General features: G+C 35.7%; 1 protein-coding gene across 2 annotated transcripts in view; it reads left to right on the top strand.

Moving 5' to 3' along the window:
* Nucleotides 1–18,142, top strand: part of Spart (spartin) — a 30,663-nt gene extending 12,521 nt beyond the window's left edge. For both annotated transcript variants that reach the window (XM_087199512.1, XM_087199511.1), the window contains exons 4-9: nucleotides 47–214; nucleotides 3,903–4,026; nucleotides 7,374–7,568; nucleotides 8,734–8,892; nucleotides 9,258–9,348; nucleotides 16,805–18,142. In XM_087199512.1, coding sequence (XP_087055638.1) covers nucleotides 47–214; nucleotides 3,903–4,026; nucleotides 7,374–7,568; nucleotides 8,734–8,892; nucleotides 9,258–9,348; nucleotides 16,805–17,060 — 993 coding nt within the window. In that variant the 3' untranslated portion in view covers nucleotides 17,061–18,142. The remainder of the gene's footprint in view (nucleotides 1–46; nucleotides 215–3,902; nucleotides 4,027–7,373; nucleotides 7,569–8,733; nucleotides 8,893–9,257; nucleotides 9,349–16,804) is intronic.
* The last annotated feature ends 3,576 nt before the right edge of the window (nucleotides 18,143–21,718 follow it).

The raw sequence follows: 21,718 nt of genomic DNA, 5'->3' as shown, positions 1-21,718 counted from the left end.
TTACTTAAAAGTCTATTTGAACTAAGCTTAGTCCTTTACTCTGTAGGCCAACTGGAACAGAGCAGAAGGAGAAAATGAATTTCAAATCCCTGGAAGAACAAGATACCCCTCTGACCAAGTGAAAGAAGCCTCTGGTAGTGATGTGAGTCAGTTAGACCCTTCATTAGGCCAAGGCAACAAGGATGTGCATCATAAAAGAAAATATAAGAAAAAGGTAAATAAAGAAGCAGTAAGAAGTATGTATGTTCCCTTCTAATGGTACCTTTCACCAGCTTTATGTATTCTATAATTGCATTCCCATTCTCTAAAGCACATCATCTTGGACAAAGTCACAAAGTGATCACTGGCAAAAGTAGTCAATTTTAATATTATATTTAATATTTAATATATCCCTTTCCAAATATTTGTTACTTAAACTATTTCAAAAATATATTTTGTGTTTGGGGATAAAAAGATTTTCATATTTATATTCATGTGCATACTTTGTTTCATGGTGTTCTCTACTTTCCTATATTCACCCAGATGTTGGGGCAAAGTATGCTAGCTACTCTTTTACTGCTGTTATTCTTCATTTCCTTAGATTTTCATGGATGAGCAGCAGAACTGAGATTTGATATCTTAAAATATACTCAGAAGTTTTCTCTTTCATTTCTTAGGTTGTGAATATGAAGTATACTCTAAATGATAAATCTGAATTAGGGTTCAGTAAAAATGTACAGTAATACCTGGTTCACACATGCTTCTGTTTGCAAATAGTTCAGTTCACAAACAAAGCATCAGGCAAAATTTTGTTTCCCTTTTCAAACTCCACATCAGGTGACAAACACAACCATCTTCCCTACACAAATACAGACACAGCCATCTTATCCAAAATTGTAAAACAAATTAAGTTAATAAACCAAGGTACCAATGTGTTGAGTACTGGAGTGTTACTCAGTGATACCAGTGTTACTGAGTTCTGGGGAGGGGAGCTATATAGTGGAAAAAGTTTGTTTCTTCTATTGAGGGATTTACTATCTAGTGGACAGTACAAATTAATAAGATTATTTCTATCTAATGTGATCAATAGATAATAGATAAAGCCTAACTTAATAGATAAATATGATTGGATGTGTGGCATGGAAAGCAGTGAAGAGCCTCATCCTTGAGTACATTGTGGTCAAGATAAGTATTGAAGGGAAAGAAGAGTTGGCCATAGAGTTAAAGACATCACACTGACATCACATTACACTGTATCATTGTGATATCATGTCAGTGTGATGTCTTTAACTCTTTCCGGAAGATAACTAAAAGGGTAATACCTGGGTAGAATGGAATTTCTATTTTTAGTTTTTTCAGGACTTTTCATATTGATTTCCATAGTAGCAGTTCTAGTTCACATTCCCACAATGTAGAAGGGTTCCTTTTCCCCCACAACCTTGCCAGCATTTGTTATTTGATTTTTTGATGAAACTCATTCTTTTCAGAGTAAGATGGAATCTCAGTGTAATTTTAATTTGCATTTCTCTAATGACTGAGCTACATCCTAGCCCTTTTAAAATTTTTACTTGGGAAAAAAAAATTTTTTACTTGGAGACAGAATCTTGCTAAGTTGCCCACACTGGGTTTGAATTTGCATTCTTCCTGCCTTAACCTCAAAGGGGGTCCAGTTATAGATGTGTGTGACCACACCTAGCTAGGATCATACTATTCACTCCCACTAGTAGTATATGAGTAGTCCTCTTCCCTCCCACTGGTTTTTGTTACCTGTGGTCAACTACAGCCCAAAAATATTAAGTCGAAAATTTCTTCTGTAATTATTTCTTCTGAAATATACAATTCATATATAATTTGGGCTTTCTGAGTAGTGTGTTGAAAACTCCTGCCACCCCTTCTACATGCCCTCCCATCACAAATGATCCCTTTGTCAAGCATATTTACGTTATATGCATAACTTGCCCATTAGTCACTTAATAGCCATTGTGGTTATCAGATGGATTGTCCTAGAGTTATAGGGTTTGTGTTCAAATAAGCCTTATTTTAATAATGGCCTCAGAGCCCAAGCATGGTGATTCTGGCAATTTGAATTTGCCAAAGAAAAGCCTTAAAGGTGAAAGGTGAAAGTTCTCAATTTAATAAGGAAAGAAAAATAATCAAATGCCAAGGTTGTTAACATCTACAATTAAAAACAAATCTGTGAAATTTTGAAGGAAAGGAAATTCATGCTAGTTTTGCTAATGCAAAACATACTGTTACAACTTTTCTGTTTTACCATTAGTGTGTTAACTGCTTACTGTGCCTAATTTATAAATGGAACTTTATCATAGCTATATATGTATAGGAACAAACAGTGTATGTGGGGTTCACTAGAAACTATGTCAGGCATCTAGTAGGGGACTACTGTGTCTGAGGAGGTGGTTAGTCTTTCTATATTTAGTGGTTCTGCTAGATGAGAAATGGTATATGAGAATATCTTTGCATTGATTTCATTTTAAATTATGCCAAACCTTTGTGCTTAAAGATTCCTTAAATTTTGTTTTCTGTGTATTATAGTTGTGTCCTGTTTCCATATTTTGAGAGTTACTAATTTTTTTATTCTCATTTTTTGGGAATTCTTTATATATTAGAGGTATTGCCACATTGTGAAAGATAGAAGTTGCAAATCCTTTACCCAGTTTATCTTTAGATTTTACTTATGGTTGGTTTTTTTCTCCCACATAGAAGTTGTTATCTAATACATGTGTGTATATGCATGTATATATGTATCTATACATATCTATATATACAAAATCTATTTTTATATTTTAAGTGAAGTTCTGTGGGGCACTTTGATTTTTAAATTATAATATTACAAGGTCTGAATTAGCTTGTTCCTCAGTTTTTAGAATGAATTAATTTGTCATTAAGATTGTGGCTGTTGGCCCTCCCATAGTAGCTGTTAAATTAGCAAGGTACAGATATTTCCTTGTTCCCCGTTTCCATTTTAATGGAATGGTAGGTCATTCCATGTTATCTGTTCTTATTTCGAATTAGCTTCTACTTGATTGCCAGGGGCAGATCAGACCCCCAGATACCCATTGAGAAGTCGGCAAGAAATAAAGACAGACAAATTTCAAGATGCAAGGGGGAACCAGAGGAGATAACGCCTCTAGTGGACACTCAGTAATCTCTGGGTTGACTCACTTTTATTAGATAGCCAAAAGCACAGGGGGAGGGTGTTGTGTGTCGTTTGTGGAACAGAGACTGCCAGTAGATGTCAGTAAATGTGTAACTAATGAATAATGGGGAACAGATCCCTCCCTCCTACCCAGAGGCCTGTGTTCTGTGCATTGTCCTCAGTAGAAGTTTTCTTGCCCCAGGAGTGCTGTGTTTATGAGTTCTCTGCACATTCCGCCTGTGTTTTTTGTGGGTTTTTTTCATTAACTTTTCTATTTCTGAAGCAAATACATCAGCCTTGGACTCTTCGGGACCCAAGTCACGTAGCCTGGTCTCCAACACTTGATCCCTGTCAAAGTCAGTTTATTTGGATGTATTGTTTATTACTGATCAAGTTGTTTGACAGAAATCTTTTGACCTTCCCGAGTACCATATGCATACTACTGAGATCTGCGGATGACACTTGTTTGAAGGAACTTCATACAGCCTAGTCAAGAAAAGTCAATTTAAATATGATTTGATAAATGCTATATTGGAGTTATACTGGTGTTTATCTCTTACTGTTGAAGATTTATGTAAGACTAGAATGATTTTCACCTGTATGCCAGTTCTGGTAATGCACTTTGTAAAATGTACCAGTAACGATCTGGAGATATTTTCATTAATTATATCTATTATTTGTTTGCTTAATATTTTATTATATAATGCTTAACAGTTTTCCCCCTTAGTACTTCATGTTTATATTTTGAAACATCTTTACTGTTTAGACTAAAGATACTTCAGATGAAGAAGTTAATCTGAGTCACATGGTACCCTGTGAGCCAGTTTCAGAAGAAAAAGCTAAAGAATTACCTGAGTGGAGTGAGAAAGTGGCTCAAAACATTTTGTCAGGTATTATAGTAATGTTAATTTTTTCCCTTATAACTTGAAATTTTTGGAATCCAGTAAAAGTACTGTGTATAATGGAATACTTAGAAGATAACATTTTGTATTTTACTTTTAAATAATTAATTTAGAAATACTTAACAAAAGGAACTATTCTCTTAGAACATCACATATTATTCTTCCTAGTATGTTATTATCTGTTTTACTATTGGGAAAATTGGTAGTGAAAAGTTTCAGGAATCTCTACTCATATAGCTTTAAACATGTAGTTACTTTCCTTTCTTCTCTGAAATATCACCATACACCACTGCTGTAATCTGAATGTTTGGGTCACCTCCCCCAATTTATATGTTGAAATCCTAACCCCAAAAATGATAGTATTAGGAGTTAGATAATTCTAAGTTATTTGCCAGCCTCTTATTTGTTAAGCAGCCCTTCATTATCTGCCATATGTCAGCATTACTGAATGCATAAAATGTAAACTTGAATGGAATCTGTCTGTATCTGACAGTACACATGCCATTTAGAAGACTTAAATAGCTAAGGGTAAAGAACTGCATTTGGCTTCCTTATCACCTTTTGTAATCCCTACAATTTTAAAATTCTTATTTGTATTATGCTCTTGCATGGTAATACCATATTCATTTGCATCTAGTATTTCTCTTAGTCCTAGGACTTTTCATTTATCTCATTTCCATTTATTTTTCTCAGTTGTCAGTGAACCCCATACCTTTTGTTTCTTATAGACTTTCATTGTATTATTACTATAGTCTCTGTCTTAGTTACTTTTCTCACTGCCAAGACAAAATACCCAACACTCCAAGTTAAAAGAGGTAAGGTTTATTTCAGTCCATAGTCAGCTGGCTCCAAGCCAGGGTGGCAAGGCAGAGGGGCATCGCAGAGGAGAAACAGTCCATGACAAAGTAGGGAAGGTAGAAGGGAGCAAAATTGCACAGCAGCAGACAGCAGCAGGAGCAGCAGGAGCAGCAGCAGCAGCCAAGCCTGCCCTTTTTTTTTTTTTTAATCCAGGCTACCTGCTTTTTGGGCAGAGCCACCCACACCCAGGGTGGGGCACCCTTAATCCCAGCATCACAAATTTAATCTCAGCACCACACCCTAGATCCAACCCCCTCTGAAAAGCTCTATCTAGCTATGAGTGGATAAGGGTTTGAGGGCCCATCTAGGTACAAGCCATAATAGTCTCCTTTGCTTCTTTGTCATTTTGATTTCTCAGTTTTCCATATTCAAATTTATCTTGGTTTTTTTTTCCCTTAAAATGTTATGATCTAGAGCTGAGCATAGTGGCACATGCCTGTAATCCCAGCTGAGGCAGGAAAGATTGCCATGAGTTTGAGGCCAGCCTGGACTACATTACTGAGTTCTAGACCAGCCTGAACTACATAGTGAGACCCTATCTCTAAATAAATAAATAAATATAAATAAATAAATACAATGTGTAAGTTAGTAACTTTTAAAACATACTTTCTCCTTTTTCTGACTGGACATACTCAGATCTTTTGTTGTTATGGGAGCCTGTTTGCCCTGGTTTGCAACCTGGTCTTCCCTAGAATTGGTTGTTGGGTAGCCCCATGAGACGGTATTATGATTTAGATCTAAAATGGCCTCCAAAAGCCTCATGTGTTTGTAAGATGATCGGATTGTGAAGGTGCTTTACTTTACCCATCAGTAGAAGAATGGAAGTGCTTTACCCATCAGTAGAATAATCCACTGATGACTCCATAGCTAAATGTATTGTGAGGAGGTAGGGGCTGGTTGGAAGAATCAGGCCGCTGAGGATGTGAACTGGAAGGATATATGACCCTCTCTGGCGCCTTCCTTCCTTCTCTACTTCCAGGTCACCATGATGTGGAGCAGCTTTCCTCCACCAGACCCTTCCACTATACCCTTCCTGCCTCAGCCAGCTGACTATGGACTAAAACCATGAGCCCAAATAAAATTCTGCTCCTTTAAGTTGTAGGTATCAGATATTACCTATGTCCAAATAATGAGACAGAAGAAAGGTAGAATTAAAGATATCAATGGAATGTTCATTGGGATGGAAAGAACAAATTTTAATGTTATGATTTGCTTCTTTTTGTTGTTGACATCTTTTAAAAATTATTTTCACATGATCACTGCATACTTACTCATAGGGTAATCATGTAAAACCATGCCACAGACCTTGAAAAAACCTACTTAAGTGTTTTATATGAACAGCTTTGAAAGTTCAGTTTTTTCAAGGTTAGCCAAAAGGGAAATATTTTAAATTGAAATCTCTCTACAGAAGGAGGGTAATACTTTTCTCTTCATCTTTCAAGACAGTGTTCTTGCTTCTCTCTCTCCCACTCCATTTTCCATCTGCCCACTGGTTGAGGACCTTCTCATCCTTCTTTCTCTCTGGGAACTACTTTTGTCTTTTGTGCTACAAGAAGGGTAAACAAAGCAAAGAACTAGGGCCCATGCTTAGAGAATTGCCTAAATCATCGAAGCTTCTCTGTTCTCTTTCAGATTTTCTCTTAATCATGCATTGTTTTGGTGTTCTTAAATTTTTGTCATTCAGATCCAGCAAGCTAAAAGATTCTGAGTTCCAGGGATTTGGGTTTGGAATTGAAGAAGGCCTAATGCCTTTAGCTTAAAACGAACTAGTTTTCTGTGGTACTTGAAGTGTAGGTTCTTTGCTTTCCATTTTGCATTGTTCGTGTCTTTCCCTCTTAAAATTTCACGGGAGACTGGTACCTGGATTAAGACAAAAAAAACATCTGAATCTTCCTGCAGAATATACTACTTTGACCACTTAACAGTCGTCACTTGAGCAGTGTGTTTATTTATATACAGCATTGCTCAGGCAGGTCATTTCAACTTGTCGATTCTTGTATTGAATAAATTTGATAAAATTCTGGTTTTAATATTTCCTTTTATAAAAATTAATGAAAAAATATGCAATATTTGGTCATCCTGTATTTCAATTATTGAACTAGTGATTAATGGCATCAAAACTTAAAATTAGTATCTAAATAGTAAATTGTGGTAACATGAAGAGATACATACAAGTTATAGTGGCAGCATCAAGTAATGCAAAATTCTGTCATGGAAAAATGTATGACCTAAATACTTGATCTTAGCCAAAAGGCTGAGAATTGATGTATGACTGAAACATTAAAAGATAAGTTTAATTAGAAAAGGTATGTATTCCAGGTAGAAAACTATAGGTACAAAATTGGCTTGAAAGTTCATAGGATGTTCAGGATCATGATATTTAATTCCTTTTATTTTTTCTTGCTGATGGTTTTATAAAAGAATTTAAGGATATAGTTGTCCGTAATACTATGCAATTTTTAATTTTCTTTTAAAAGGTGCTTCCTGGGTGAGTTGGGGTTTAGTCAAAGGTGCTGAATTTACTGGCAAAGCAATCCAAAAAGGTGCTTCTAAACTCCGAGAACGGATTCAGCCAGAAGAAAAACCAGTGGAAATTAGTCCAGCTGTCAGCAAGGGACTTTATATGGCCAAGCAGGCTACAGGAGGAGCAGCCAAAGTCAGCCAGTTCCTGGGTAAAGTACTTTATTGAATCTATAGTTAATTTAAATGTTCATTTAGATGGTTTAACTTCAAAAAGAAAGAATTAGAACAAAAGAATTTCACCTTGCTACACATAGTGGGACCTGTGCTCAACATCAGTAGTCCACTGGGGGCCTTAGAAATGCAGAATTTCAGGCATCAGACACAGCTGATTCAGAATCTGCATTGTTTATAAGGTGCCTAGGTGATTCTGTTAAATTCTGAGAAACTATTTAAAGGATTATTTGTATGTATTAGAGAGTACATGTGTCTTTGAAAGCAGTTATGAGTATATTTAAATATCAGCCTTGAATCTATCTAAGGGCTATAACACATTCTTTTTTTTTTTTTGGTACCTGGGATCGAACCCTGGTCCTTGGGCTTGCGCAGCAGGTGTCAAAACCACTGAGCTAAATCCCCGGCCCCTATAACACATTCTTTAGAGTACTGCAGCTCACTACAGTAGTAGAAGGTCAAGAGGGAGGGATATACAGTATTGTTTAAGCTAAGCAGATTTAGTAATTTTGTTGCCAGTCTTCCCAAGAATGATAGCAGTTGGGCCTGGGATTTAGCTCAGTGGTGCCACAACTGGCTTTCAAGCACAAGGTCCTGAGTTTGATCCCTGGTACCGAAAAAAAAATCATAGCAATTAAATTTGATGTTTTAAAATAATCAAAGTAATCCTTAATGATTGCTATTAAATTTAATGAAATTATCCTTTTTGGTATTCGGTATTCCTTGAATCAGATTTTGGGTTGTATGCTTTTGCAGATTTAAATACCTTACCATTATTTCACAGAGATATTTACTTATAGAAAAAGTATAAATATGCTTAGCTGGAAAACACTAAAGGTATACCTACTGGCTTTGTATCCCAGCAATCAGATAGAAAAAGTGGATGATTTTGAACAGAAGTGCCAAGAAGAACATGTAAATCCAAGAGGCAAGGTTATCAGTAGACTCTGCAAAAGTACATCTTTAAACCAAATGGTAGCCTTGTTTAAAATGAGCCAGCCTAGTATCTTGTCCTTAAGTAGAAATGTTATTATTATGCAGAAGAACAATTGTACTTGGTTATTTAGGAAGTTTGCTTAATAATAGTGGTAAAATCAAGAAAAGAGCAATTTTTCTATGTCTTTTTTTTAATGATTACATTAGTTGATGGAGTTTGCACTGTATCGAATTATGTTGGAAAAGAATTAGCTCCACACGTTAAGAAGCATGGAAGCAAGTTTGTTCCAGAATCTCTTAAAAGAGACGAAGACGGAAAGTCTACCCTGGATGGTGCTATGGTTGTTGCAGCAAGCAGTGTTCAAGGTAATAAAAGGTCCCAGACTTCTATTTATTTTTTAAATTTATTTTTGCAATTCTGGAGATTGACCCCAGGCTTTATGTATCCTGGGTAAGTGCTCTACCACACACTGATTATGTTCTCATTTCTCATGATTTTAACTAGGAAGATCTATTCAGCTTTTTTGTTTTGTTTTGTTTTATTTTTTGAGACAGGGTCTTGCTATGTAGCTCAAGCTAGCCTTGAACTCACAGTGTTGCCCAAGCTGGCCTTGAACTCAGGACCATCCTCCTGCCTCAGCCTCCCAAATGCTGGGATCACAGGTGTGTGACACCATGCCCAGCAAGAAGATCTATTTGCTTTGAGCTTGATTTACTTTTAATATTTGCAGGATTTTCAACTGTCTGGCAGGGATTGGAATGTGCAGCTAAATGCATTGTTGACAATGTTTCAGCGGAAATTGTACAAACTGTCAGATACAGGTAAGTTGAATATTATCATTTTAATGACTAAATCTCTTGTATCATTTCCAAAAGTCCAAGATAGTTAAGATGATTGGGTAGTTATTTTGTTAAATGTTTAGAAACAATTTTCTTTTCACTCATTATGTCTCCTAAAGAGGGAGAAGAATATTTTTTAGTATAATAATAGAATTCCTGTAACTTTGCTTTATGTTATTAATTATTATAAGTGTTAATCATTAGTGTAATAGGTTTGTTTTTTTAAAAGCCTGGAATTTTTGTATATCTTGTTAAGGATAACACATGTTGTGGGGGTTTTTTTGTTGTTTTTTTTTGGTACTGGGGATTGAACTCGGGTCCTTGGGCTTGCGCAGCAGGCGGCGAAACCACTGAGCTAAATCCCTGGCAGTACATGTTTTTCATAGTGATATTTGCCTCCAAGAACTTGATTAAACTATAGTGCCCCATTATAATATACCCCATTCTGTATACCAGGACCAGTATATATTTATATTGGAATGGAAAGAAAATAGTCTTATATTTCATTTAAGAAGTGAATAAAGTTAGTAATGATTGATTTGTACTTATCTGATCAGTACTATGATTTCTTTCTGATTTGACTTTGAGATCTCCCTGGAGAATGTCTACAAATTTCTGCTCCTACCTACTGAGGCCCCAGGAGAGGTTGTGGATCTTTACAGTGTAGCTTTCAGAGTTGCTTCTCCCACCCCCTAAAATTTATTCATTTTTGTTTTTATTTTTTATTAGCACATGTTTGCAGTACATAATGTTTACATTCCTTGTGAGATTGGTACATGTACATACCATATCTTAATTCTTTCTCATCCCCTTACCCTCCCCTTTCTTCCTCCTGCCTCCTCTCCTGATCCCCTTCCCATTTGAGAAAGATCTGTCTCCCTATTGCCTATTATCTTTTATTTTGCTTTTTATTTGTAATTTGCATTTCTCCTATATGAGAAATCATGCAGTATTGAAGCTTACATGTCTGATTTACTTCATTTAACTTTATGGTCTCAAAGTGTATCCAGTTTCCTACAAATGACTCAAGTGTATTCTTTTTGACAGAGTAGTACTCTATTGTGTGTAAACACCATAATTTATTTATATGTTGATGGACATACAGTCTTCTTTCAAGATTTAGCTATTATGAGTTGTGCGGCTATAAACATGGATATGTATGTGTCACTGTAATAGGTCATTAACTCTTTCAAGAAGATACCTAGAAGAGGATAGCTGGGCCAAATGGAATTTCTATTTTTAGTTTTTTGAGGAATCTCCATACAATTTCCATAGTGGTTGTGGTGGATGATACAGTGCCCAAGTGTCTAACTTGTGACTAGGTGTCCCTCTCACAAGAAACTAGTTTGTGCTGGCAGATACCCTCATGACATCCAGTTTATTTCTACCAAAATAGACGCACTCTGGGACACCACTGACTGGTAAGAGAGGTTTGGGTGTGCTGGTGAGGTTAGACACAGAGGTGGTGGTAGTACAATAAAACAGGAAGCAGTAAAAACGGGGTTAGCAAGAGCAAATGGCAAGAAGAGGGAGAGTGATGCTGTGGGACTTGAGCCCCATTAAGGTCCTAAGGGCACCATTGCTTCTCTTGGGCTTTGGCTGTGAGGAGAATTGGGTAGTTTAAAGAAAACAAATGTGAAAGAGAAACTTACTCACATGACTCTCGGGTGTTGACCGTTAGTCTTTTACTGTGGTCAGCAGCTGTGGGATGTTAGATTTTGAGTCGACTAGAAGAGGAACAAGTGGGCTACATTACAAACAACCATTCCAGGAAGGAAATTTTAACTAGGCTTAATGTGAAAAGACCCACATGGCTCATACAACTTGTGGTAGGCCTTAAAATGGATATCATGGAAACAACTGAAAACATATTTATTTCAAGTGGAAAAGATGGAACTGACAGCAAGATCTGCTTTTAGCTCTTCATTCCTTCCACCTGACATACTTACTATCTTTAAGTATTTGAGGAATCAAGGTCTGAAAATTAAATCTAGTCTGAAGGACCAGAGTGGTTCTTAGCTTTGATTTAGTTTAGATCTTATTTACAAAGAAAAAAGAATAGTAATATTAATGGTGTTCACTATTCTTGGTCGTTCGTATTTATCACCCCATTAAGAACATTTGAGTCCTTCCATATTAGCACTTAATTTTTTAACACTATTATTTCTGTTTTATAGATCAGGACTGCAAAGTGTAAAGTGTTAAATATCTTGTTAAAGACTACACTCTTTTTTTTTTTTCCTTAAATTCTTTTATTGGTACATTTTAGGTATATAATACATTTACATTTATCATTGGGAACTTTTACCTTTACGTGATGTATCTTGGTTTTTATTTTTCCCCCATTCCCCTGCCCTCCCTTCACCCCCTCCACCCTTCCCTATTTACAAAGACTTTGTTTCCATTTTTTCCTTTTCTCATATTTTTTTCCTTTCGCTTCTTTCCTTTCCCCTATCCCTTTGGACTTTTTCTTCCTATTTTACATTATCAGTTATTCATTTTAATCCTTATTTACACTTTCAGTTTCTCACACCACAGAAACTATTAAGTATTTACACATGTGTGTCCTATTTATTTTACTTAAGAGTATTGCCTCAATGTGCATCCATTTAGCAATAAAGGTCTCTAATTTCTCAGTTTTGATGACTGAGTAGTACTCCATTTTATTAAAAAAACCACATCTTCTTTATCCAATCTCTAGTTGATGGGCACTTGGGTTGTTTCCAAGCTTTAGCTATTACAGACTCTGCCTCTATAAACATGGGTGTGTATATATCACTGTGGTATGATTCTTTTAATTCTTTTGGGAAGATACCCAGCAGAGGAAAAGCTGGGCCAAATGGGACTTCTAGTCCTAGTTCTTAGAGGTATCTCCATACTGATTTCCACAGTGGTTGCACCAGTAAAGACTATACTCTTTAAGCTGGGCTTAATGGTGCATGCCTATAATCCCAGCACTCTGAGAGGCTGAGGCAGGAGGATCACAAGCTTGAGCCTTATTTTCTAGCATTTCTTTTGGCTTAGGAAATACTTAACTATATACTAAGCTGTCCTAAATTGATTTAATATGCTCAGTCAGGGGCATGGGTACCCTTGAATCAAAACAACATAGCACACCATCTTGGAGTATCAGTTTTTCCAAAAAACAAACAATTGAAAAAGAAAATATAGGGTTCATCTGAAATGCTTTTGCTAGAAATGTAAAAACTTCAGCCTTCCATTTCACCTCTTCTTGCTTGTGGCATTGACCTCTCACATATAGTCATTAATTATGTGCCTGACTTTAATAGCTGAGACACAGCTAGAAGAATAGTTTATTTTGTAGTAAAAGGAAGAAAAAGATAGAAGTACCTTTTAGGCCAAAAGTGAATTGTGTTTAGATTATCATTATCATTTGTTAGCACAAACAATAGGCAGTCATATTAGAAAATGAAAGTGCTCATATTAGAAAATGTAAGTGCTCATTGGGTTTCTCCAAGTTTGAGATTCACGTAAGTAGGAAATACTGGGATCTGATGTTGACTTTGTGTTTTGGTCCTTAGTGAAAATTATGTAATAAGACAAATAGGATATTTTAAAAGTGGTTCTGAGTTAACTTATTTGTATAGTGTGTACAGGTATTCTTTTTATCCATTCCTGCAAAGGTACATGAAATGCGGAAAAAAGAAATAGGTGAGGATTTAGTTAAGTAGCTTTTATTATACTATCAGCAAGTAGAGTATTTGTGGTTGTTTTCTTTTATGCTAATCCAACTGATGATAGTATAATAAAGAATATTTGTGTTCTTACTCCCTGTGATAAAACATTACTCTCCCAAGAAGTTGTTCTAAATCTGCCTGAATTATATGCATTGTGCCCAAACAAATATAAACTTCCTTATCTGATTTCTGGTGGTATAAGCTGAAACAGGATTATCTACCCTCAACATTTTTAGATATAAACATATAGCAAAGAGTCATTTATTTTTGTCAGTTACATTAATATTTTTGTCGTATTTTACATTTAGGCACATGAAGACCAACAGGGACAATGAAAACAATAAATAACTTTAAACCCATTATCCTTAATTGCAGTATAGTTCCTATTAAATAATTCATTACTCTTCTACATAGCTTCTAGATTTCACGACTAAGCTTCTGTGGTTGCACTTTTGTTTTAAGGCAAGTAACTAATTCTAGTAAGTTAGATCTATTTTTATTTTCCTTTAGCAGTATTTTATCTTTGATTACATATTGTGGAAAATAAGCTTAAAGATAAATATTTTCTTGTAAGAAATTTGTTTTGTGGCACAGTGTTTTATTGGTTTGCTTAGTGGAATTTAATTAAAATCTCTATTAAATTTTTATGAATTGAAGGAGTAACTCCAATGCCAAATGTCCTATACCTGAAACCAGTTCTATTTGATACCTATTTGGAATTATTTAGAATTATTCTTCTCTTTTCTAGGTATTAGTAGAAATATTTAAATACTGTCTTTATGCCAGTCACTGTTTTTTTCTTATTTTCTAAGTATCCTCAGTTCCTTACCAGTTTCACATATAGTATGGTTCCCAGGTCCTTATTTCGTTCATCTTTTGTTTGTATTAGGGACAAATGAAGGTTTATCAGTGTTCTCAAACTACAGCATCCAGAATTAAATCTGATGCTGCCCACATTATGATCAATTCAAATATAGTGGCCTTTGTTGCCCTTGTTTTGGTCATATTTTGTTCTTGATAAATATGGCACACAAGACAAAGAGTACATTTTGGTAGATGTTTTATGAAGCTTTCACTTTTTTGCAGGCTATTGTGGTACATACTTGTAATCTTAGCACTTTGGGAGGCTGAGGAGGAAGATCACAGATTTGAGCCCAGCCCGGGCAACTTAGGCCCTGTCTCAACATTCAGAATAGGGTAAAAAAACAGGGCTGGGGATTTAGCTCAGTGCAAAGACCCTGGGTTTAGTCCATTGCACTACCAAACAAACAAACAAAAACCTTTACACTTTAAAAGAATAAACCTTTATATCTATCTAGGCCTTTATCTTCTCTGTGGACAGTAGTTACTTGTGCCTAAAATAAGATCCCCTTTTTATACTGCTTAATTTTACTTCCTTGATTTTTAACCTGTCATTAAGTCATTTTTTCATTTAAGATTCTGCTTTTGAGGTGAGTCATATCAGACAGCTTTTTCCAGTTTGAATTATCAGTAGATAAAAAGATGAATTTTATATATAGAGAGAGATTTTTTTCCAGAAATTTTCATGGGTAAGGTCTAATCACATGCTTACTTAACTCTCCGCTGACTGATCTTGTTCCAGTATTTAATGCTTTTTAAGATTAATGGATTAGCAATCTTCAGATCTCCTTGCAATATTCTCACTTAGCTCACCTTTTCATTTTATCTCACCAGTCTTTCAGCCAAACCCATTCATAATCTATTTGTTCTTTGTGAGGTTTTACACTTTGTTCTCTCATGCACTTTTTATGGACAAGGCTATGTTTTCTGTTAACTTTTGTCTTAATCTTTGGGCTTAAACATCCCAACTATATACCACTACAGACTTTACACCACCATGTCCTGTTGATTTTTATATTTAGTCCTTGTCCTCAAACCTCACTATCTTAGGATAGACTCTTATTATTTTTCATGCAGGTCACACCTGTTTCCTAATTGGTCTCTTTGCCTCTAGTCTTATGCTCTTTAATTCACAATGCAACATGAGTTAGATGGATGTTTTAAATTTGATTATGCTATTCCTTTGCTTAAATTTTGTCTTAAACTCCTTAATTTCCCTACAAGTTCCCTCATAAACTAGCCACAAGCCATCTGTGTTTGATAGATACATTAATTAAAAACTATTTCTAGTATTCCAAGTATTTCCAAAAATAGTTTTGACAGTTATATAAAATTGACTTAAAGGCAGACACATTTGAGAGTTGATATGGCTGAAATGCTGCTATAATTAATAAAATCTAGAATCATTGCCCATGTGTTGTCTTTGTAGCCAGACTCACTGAACACAATGAAGAAATTTATGAAAAGTCTAATTCACACTGTAAATTAAATCCTGTTGATTATTTAGGGCATACTTCATACTAATTTTTATTCTTCACTTGGTAGTGTTAATATCTAAAGATCCAAATTAAGCTAATTTATTAAAAATATACCTAAAATAAGCTTTATATTCTTGTCAGAGATAAGGTTTCTGGGAGGTATTTTTGCAGTTTAGTTTGAATTTGAAGAAAAAGACTGGAAGTTATCTCTGCTTAAAGACAAACTCAGATTCCCATAGTTTAAAAGATCATTTATAATGATTCTCAGAGTAATGGATGCCTATTTGGAAAACTGGTTCTAAGGTATATAGGAAGGCAGAGGTGATAAGAGAGGATATACTTTTAAAAAGCACAACTAATGAAAATACACTTAAGACATCTTAGTACTTTAGAATGTAATAGAAATAGAGGACTTGTTCATTCAAAAGAACAAGTCTCCAGGGTTGATATAAAACATGCAGATATTGTTCACAAAGTACCTATGAAACTTCATGTGGAAGAGAAAATGTAAAATTTTGCAGGTTTTTGCTTGTTTTTTTGTTTTGTTTTGTTTTGTTATTTGGGAAAACTTGTAGATAAGAAAACCATTAAAAGGTTGGCATCAGAACAGGGGTTAAGAGTAAAACAAAACATAGGGAGACATGTTTTAGCATCCTTGTGTAGGCTTTCAGATTGGCATTAAAGACATACTGGTGATTATTCTGTTTGTTTTATAATTTCACAAATACTTTGCTATACATTGGATGTTCAAGAAGCTGAGGTGGATAGGGAAGATACTATTCATTTCACTCATTAAATATTTATTAAATGTCAGGCACTCTTATAGATGTTTAGGATGTGTTAATGAACAAAACGAAGAATCTCATCTCCAGTGGGGTTTATATTTTAATGAGACACAAGTAAGACATAAAGAGTAGTCATTAATAAATTTTATATTATGTAAAAGGTGGTAAGTTTGGAAGAAAGAGCCGTTTAAGGGGGGATTGAGCATTGATGTGGGACATAGGGAAGAAGGCCATTTGAGCAAGTTAGGCACTGATAAGATAATAGTTGGACTGACTTGAAGAAAGTAAGGTAGTGAGCCATGGGAAGTCCAGGCAGAGATTAACAGGTACACAAGTCCTAAGGCGTTTGTGTGCTTGGTGGGTTTAAGGAACAGCAGGATGGCCAGTGATTTTGCAGTAGTGTGTGATATCTAGGAGAATGTTATAGACTCTCTCTTTAAAGACAGACTCAGATTCCCATAGTTTAAAAGTTCATTTATGACTAGATTCTTTGTCCTGCAGTTGCTTCAGTGAAATTTTTTCCTTACACTGTTATTTCCAAAAAGGGAAGGTTAAAAAATGACTGATTAACAACATATAATTTCATTGTACATTCTCTCTCTCTCTCTTTTTTAAGATACGGGCATAATGCAGGAGAAGCTACACACCATGCAGTGGATTCTGCCATCAATGTTGGTGTAACTGCCTATAATATTGACAACATTGGTATCAAAGCAGTGGTGAAGAAAACTGCAAAACAAACAGGACAAAAACTCCTTGAGGACTATCAAATAACTGATAATTCTCAGAAGGAAGGTGAAGAAGGAACATCAAATACAAAAATGAGAAGACAGAAGGATGAGAAGAAAGAAGCAAAGAAGAAAGATAAATGATGAAAGTGCCGGGAATTACCTATACCAAAGCCTTACCAAATGGAGGAAATAAGCAAATATGGAATTCTCCACAGATTAACTAGTATTTTTTGAATGTATTCATTCCTATCAAATGACTGCCGTAAGTTTTCTGGCATGTATTCCACTTACAAGGAAAACAATTAACATTCTTGCATCTAGCCTTTAGAAATAATAAAGTTAGATTCTCAGTAAGTTTATTTTTGCCCTAAATATGGCTAAAATAGTTTTGCAGTTAAAATAAAGCTTGTAATACATGAGCTATAAATCTCACCAAACCTAATGTTAATATTTTTCTATCTGCTATCTTTCAGAAAGAAAAGTAGGAAATTATATATTTACATAATATCTGGTATTTAGTAACCTTAGCTCTATTTATACTGGGAAAGAATGACCTCTAAATTACTGTATTTTCTTTTTGCACTAATTGTGGATCTCTTTAAGTGCTTGTCAGAATTTTCAGTGTATAAGCTAAATAAAAATCTAAAAGAATTCTCAGATTCCATTTTCAAACAGGGAAGAGATTGATTATGAAAAATAAAAATGAGGCTCTATAAAACTATTTGGTAGCTTGCCTGTTTGTTAGGAAATGAGGTCTTTTTCATTTAAAATGAATAAAAATACATCTTTAAGTCTTTTAGATTGTGACTGTTTTTGATGTATTTACAAACAAATATTTTGCAGTATTAAGTAATTGAATTTACTGATGGTAAATATATTTTTGTTTTTTGATTCATTCATTGGAATTTGTATTTAAAAGCTAATAAGTTACAAGGGAAGGTTCTATTTGTGATCAAGGTAAAGAGATGAAAACCTTAGGCTTAACCCATGGTGGGTAAGCACGAGCAGTTTGTACTTTAGTGGAAGACAGGACACTCTGATCTTTAAGCTGCAAATATGTGAGTAAAGACCTAATGATTATGCTTACTGATTTTAAAAAGATTAATACTGGTATTTGTAGCTATCTATATAATCATTTCTGAACTTTTATTGGCTAATTTATTAGACTTTCTTTGAAACTAGCTAAAGAATGCACTTTGTGAATAAAGAAATTCTCTGACTTGCATGGCCTCAAATATATTTATTGGGCTTGTGGTGGGGCTTTTTCCTAAGGCCAATGATACTAGTTGTTAAGACACATAAAATTGAATTGGTAAATAGCTTCCAATCAGTCTCTGCTTTGTTCAAGTTTAAGAGATAGAATGCCAAATAGTAAAGCCTAAAGTTTGAAAAGTTACCTTAGACCAGAGGTCTGCAGATAGCCCCAGCTGACCACTTGTTTTTGTTTTTTTGGTACCGGGGATCAAACTCAGGTCCTTGCGCTTGGGTAGCAGGCAGCAAAACCACTGAGCTAAATCCCTGGCCCTGACCACTTGTTTTTAAAAAATAAAGTTTCATTGGAGCATAGTTATATCTGTTTACATATTGTCTATGGCTGCTTTCTTGTTAAAAAACATTATAGGGTCCAGAATCCTAAAATATTTGCTATCTGACCCTTTACAGAAAAAGTGAGCAGACTTGTGTCTTAAAATAGAGATTTGTCTCCATAGACTTGGCTATAACACTCTCCAGGCACGTGAATGCATTCCCCAATTCAGAAGCTCTCTGAACCCTATCATTGAGGGTTTTTATCGAGGCCCCATTACATAAGCATAATTCAGTGGTTGGCCATTGGTGATTAACTCAGTCCCAGCCCTCATCCAGTCCCCTGGAGGTCATGGAGTGGAGGGTCAAAAAGAACTCAAAGTTCCAGTCTTCTAGCTACGTAGTTGGTGTCTCTGGCAATCAATCTCGTGTCCTAAAAGTGATCTTATTAACATAAACTCAGGTATGATTGAAAGTGCATTAATTTAGGAAATTTAGGATTAATTAAGACATTTAGGAAATTCTGATGCTTTAGTAGATATGCGCCAGGAACCAGGAACTAGGCACTAAGACCCAATCCCTATCTTTTATGCCCTCACAGAATACCCAAAATATCTGGGTACCCCATAGTCCACAAAGTTAAGCATAACATCTTAGTCCAGGTTTTATTATTAAGAGGCCTTCTATGGTTTGAATGTTTACCCTCCCAAATTCATGTTGAAACTTAATCCCCACTGAAACCATATTAAGAGGTTGTTAATTAAGCCATGAGGTCTTTACCCTCTAGGGTGGAATTCATGCCTTACAGAAAAGGCTGGAGGAGACTAGCAAGGCCTTTTTTGGCCATCTGACATGTGAAGACACATTAGTTTTCTTTTTCTCTCCACCCTCGCCCCATAAGAGGACCCAGCCACAAAGGCATCATCTTGAAAGCAGAGACCAAGCTCATGTAACACTGAATTGGCAAGTACCTTGAGATTTGGTCTCCAGCTTCTATAACTGTGAGAAAGAAATGCCTGTTCTTTATAAATTACTCAGTCTCAGGTGTTCTATTACAGAAGCACAAATAGACCAGTGAGGAGATAGTGTGGGAAACATCTGCCTTAGGCTTACAGTAGGCAGGATGCCTTTGGGTCTTGGATATTACAAGATCATCCTGCTCTAACCATATTTTCTTAACATCCAGGCATGAGCCTAAAAGATATATTTTTGCTCTGTTCATACTTCCTTGACATTCATTCAGCATGAGTCTACAAGATGCTCCTGCTCTTACCAGTTCCTTGACATCTGGCATGAGCCTAAGGGGCATGGGCTCTAACTGCTTTAGAGTAACCAAGGTTTATACCACGGTCATTATAGTATCATTACCATTGTGGTTTTGACACTCCTTATGGGCTTTGGCAGCTATGCTGGTTCCCTCTGTACCTGTGTAAATTCAAAAACTTTCTCCTGATGTGAGGGTGGAAACTCAACTGGGCAGAGTACCTGTTAGTACCACCAAAAACCCAGCAAAGGTCCCAATAAATACCTCAAGATTTAAAACATATAGGGCCAGTCTGAGTCAAACTCACTCTTGAGCTTTTTCATTGGCCTGCTCCCACTTTGTAGAATATATAGTTTCTTTTTGATAAATCTCTGTCCTTACTACTACTAAATACTTGATAGAAAGACTCTGGATATTGGGTAAAACAGACTACTTGTCTATTAACACTAGGACTAAGACAAGGCCTTTTGCCTATCTCTGTATTCACTTTTTTAGAAAATAGATGTAAAATAGTGTGTGAAAAACAATAGTTCTCAGTATTTTTTACTGGGTTGGGGTTTTCCTTATTTTGCCTTTACTGACTGCCCCTCTCCTACTTGTACTAGGTAGTTTTCTAGGTGCACCTTCAGGGACTCTCTGGCTATAGTAATAGTGATAGCTAATGTTTATATGTTGCCTACTATGTGGTGGTGATGTTCTAAGTGCTTTTATATAGATAAACCCAACTTTCCTACAAGGTGAGTACTTTTAGAACTTCATTTTACAGAATAAGGAACTGAAGTATAGAGAGGTAAAGTACTTACCCAAGATCAAAAAGAATAGCACTAATCAGGAGAAATAAGAGGTCATGTACTGGCTTCAAAAATGAAGGACCTAAACAACAGAGTGACTGGCCAGTCTTCTTGTTTCTCATACATAGATGTAGATAAGAGGACAGATGGTCTTTATAATTTTCTGATTCTGGCTGCTTAACAATTTTGTTTTTTATTATAATTCTGTTGATGATAGAAATTTCTCAAGATACAATAGTTCATCTAGTTTTTTGTGATAGTGTGAGCTTTTGGTTTTTTTCTCTGTTCATGGGTGTTTTCAGGGTAGATAAGTGTTGGGTGAGACAGATTCATGTGCATAATCTTTTAATACCTCTGATACACCAGCCACATCAGAATGGGCTTTGAGCCTGGAACACTTTCTTATAAAGAGATCAGGAATCCACACAGCTTGGGCTTTGTATTGGAATACATTCCCCTATTCAGTGAGGCTCAAGGAGCGTTCCTTGTTCTGCCTAAGCATGTGTGCATGGCCTTTGGACACATCTGCAAGTATTTTAGAATCCATGGAAGAGAAGTTTGGGTCATTCCACAGCAATTGAAGAATACACATAGATTCCTGGCAGACCTACTGGTGGTGAGGAGCTATTATGGCTTGTATCTAGATGTCCCTCCAAAGCCTCATGTGGTGGGGGCACATTTAGATATAAGCCATAGCATTTCCTCAGATTTTGCAATTTTTGTATTTAGCAACAGAAATGCTTCAAAGAGAACATTGTATTCATTTCTGAAGAGAAATTTCTACATAGAAACTTCTACAGTATATCAGATTTGTTCGTAAATCCAACAAATTGAGTCTTACACACCTTGTACACAAAAATGTGTTTACTGCTTTAGGTTTCCTAACAGTCCCCTCCACAGCACCACTGCTTTTCCTCTTGCTACTGCACATCCTGGGCTCTGAGCACTATACTACTGTACACTATCACACTGTACAGCAAGCACACAGCAGCACAACTGTGACAATGTCTGGCAGACACATGAGCTACTTCTTCAATTTGTTCACATCTATAAAAGTTCCTAATACCAGGCCTATTCATTATTTGTGAAAGTTCACAAATTGAATGTTCGTAAGTCAAGGACTTGCTGTATTCACAGTATACTTAAAACATCCAGAAGGATGAGTAAGGCAGATCAGATTTTTTTTTTAAAAAGCCTGAAATTGTCATAAAATACGTTCT

Source organism: Heterocephalus glaber, unplaced genomic scaffold (assembly GCF_053883595.1).
Source record: "Heterocephalus glaber isolate CG9 unplaced genomic scaffold, H.glaber_assembly_v1.0 deba00001720, whole genome shotgun sequence".
NCBI lineage: Eukaryota > Metazoa > Chordata > Mammalia > Rodentia > Bathyergidae > Heterocephalus > Heterocephalus glaber.
The sequence above is the reverse complement of the archived record's forward strand: the minus strand, read 5'-3'. Positions and strand labels throughout refer to the sequence as shown.